The 2,336-nt window shown below is 39.6% G+C and overlaps 1 protein-coding gene across 1 annotated transcript; it reads left to right on the forward strand.

Annotated features, from left to right (window-relative positions):
* Positions 1-1,233: 1,233 nt before the first annotated feature.
* LOC148999188 (uncharacterized) lies at positions 1,234-2,067 on the forward strand. Its single transcript, XM_089141394.1, has 2 exons — positions 1,234-1,688; positions 1,776-2,067. Exons 1-2 carry the CDS (start codon positions 1,234-1,236, stop codon positions 2,065-2,067), a joined length of 747 nt encoding a protein of 248 aa, XP_088997520.1.
* The last annotated feature ends 269 nt before the right edge of the window (positions 2,068-2,336 follow it).

Genomic DNA, 2,336 nt, shown 5'->3' on the forward strand with positions numbered 1-2,336 from the left:
AAGTAAATGTTAATTTATGCTATATTTTCATGTATCTCTACTATAAAATTTATTTTCCTAAGTCTTTAGTAGTATTGTTTTATTAAAAGATATGAAGTACCTTCTAAGTGGCTTTTGTATTTTGATTAAATAGGCACTAATGGACACTGGAAGAAATACTCAAACTCATGAAAATTAATTACTCCTCCAAGAGGAAGCACTAATCTTAGAGAATCAGTTACACAATATCGAATATGTAGAACTCGGGGGAAGTAATACCTCATTACTACCACCCCCATTAACACCTGATGTTGCTTCCAATGATTTCATGAGAGCTTTTACTCAATTCATGACCTTCATGCAACAAGTTTCGGGTGGCAATGGAAGTCATTTTGCCTATAGGGCAGGGCAAAATGAGACTCATGCTACTAAAGGTTATGATCAAGGCAGAATGCTTGAAAGATTTAAAAAGCTTGGGCCACCCAACTTCAAGGGGGTCGTTTCTGATGCTCTTTGGCCTGCCAGGTGGATCCAAGAGACGAAGAAAATTTTTACTGCCTTGAATTGCACCGACTCTCAAAAGGTTGCATGTGTCACATTTATGCTTCAGGAGGGAGCACATAATTGGTGGATGACACAAAAGCAAATCTTAGAAGCTTCTAACCCCACCATTACTTGGACAAATTTTGTAGCTGCCTTTTATAAGTGTTATTTTTGCAATAGAGTGAAAGTAGCAAAGGAAACAAAATTCTTACACTTAGTTCAGGGGTCTGACTCAGTGTTGAACTATAGGAAGAAATTTGAAGATCTAAGTATGTTTGCACCTGAACAAGTCAACACAGAAGATAAGAAGATAAATAGATTTTTAGGAGGCAAAGCATTGCATTGAGAGCTTCAATCTCAATTGCTAGTTATTCATCCTATGCAGAATTATTGGAGAAAGCTTTGACCCTAGAGGAGAATTTAAGGGGCTCTTCGATCAACAATCTTGGAAAAGGCAAGAGACCTTTGGAGCCTTATATAATTAATGGTAGCCAATTTCAAAAGGTAGCACGCACTCAACAACCGCAATCATATCTTCAAGCTTGTCACTACTGTGGAAAGATGCATCAAGGTCCGTGTTGGTACTCTACTGTCATTTGTTATAATTGTGGGGCAAGTGGTCACACTTCAAAGGTTTGCCCTAAACCTTCTCAGCTGCCATCAACCATTCGACTACCACAACAATCATTCCAAGGCTAGCCCACCGGAGCAATGCTAAGTCAACAGAGGCCATCTAAAATTGGTAAAGCTCCTCGTTTGGCTTATCAAGGACAGAGATCTACAAGAATTCAGCCACAACCTTATCAAGTTACTCCCAGTAACAATGCACTCAAAAGCCAAGCAAGAGTTTTTGCACTTGGTACCAAGGAAGCTAAACAAGTTAATAATGTGGTGTCAAGTATCTTGTCTATTTCTTCCACCCTTGCTTGCGTATTGTTTGACTTAGGAACTACCCACTCTTTTGCTTCCATGAGTTTTGCTCAAAACTTGAACATCAAACCTAAACCACTTGATCCAAAACTCTCAGTCTTGTTGCCATCTGGTTCCACCATGGAAGCAGATGCAATGTTAGTTTCTATTCCGGTCTTGGTGGGAGATGTGATACTTCCAGCATACTTGATCTTGTTGGAAATGAAAGACTTGGATGTTATTCTCGGCATGGATTGGTTATCCATCCATAGGGCAACCATTTCATGTTACGACAAGATAATAGTGTTTTGACCCAAGAATGGAAAGAAGTTTACTTTCTCTAGCTCAACGAGAGGAAAATCCACTATGCCTATTATCTCAGCTGTTAAAGCAAGGAAACTTCTTATTCATGGATGCCAAGGCTTTGTGGCTACTATAGTAGAAGAAAAGAAAGGTCGTAGAGTCGAAGACATTGAAGTCGTGAAGGATTTCCCTGACGTCTTTCTTGAAGATCTCACTGGAGTACCACCTGATAGAGAGATTGAATTTATCATTGAGTTGGTTCCCGGAACAGCACCCATTTCCAAGGCACCTTATTGGATGGCCCCAAATGAACTAAAAGAATTAAAGGAGTAGTTACAAGAATTATTAGACAAAGGGTACATCAGACCTAGTGTATCACCTTGGGGTGCACCTGTTTTATTTGTAAAGAAGAAGGATGGGACTATGCGATTATGCATAGACTAACGCGAGTTAAACAAGGTTACCATCAAGAACTGTTATCCTTTGCCTAGAATAGATGATCTTTTCGATCAATTGCAAGGGGCAGGCGTATTTTCCAAGATTGACCTTCGGTCTGGTTACCACCAACTAAAAGTCAAGAAGGAAGACATACCTAAGACAAC

Source organism: Hakea prostrata, unplaced genomic scaffold, assembly GCF_041222555.1.
Source record: "Hakea prostrata isolate BN-2017 unplaced genomic scaffold, UWA_Hpros_2 contig_27, whole genome shotgun sequence".
Taxonomy (NCBI): domain Eukaryota; kingdom Viridiplantae; phylum Streptophyta; class Magnoliopsida; order Proteales; family Proteaceae; genus Hakea; species Hakea prostrata.

What these genes read in the sequence shown, in the direction of transcription:
- LOC148999188 (XM_089141394.1), top strand. Translation starts at nt 1,234, where the DNA reads ATGCTAAGTCAACAGAGGCCATCTAAAATTGGTAAAGCTCCTCGTTTG. An exon ending in GTTATTCTCGGCATGGATTG is followed by an intron (nt 1,689 to 1,775) that starts GTTATCCATCCA and finishes TACTTTCTCTAG; the next exon opens with CTCAACGAGAGGAAAATCCA.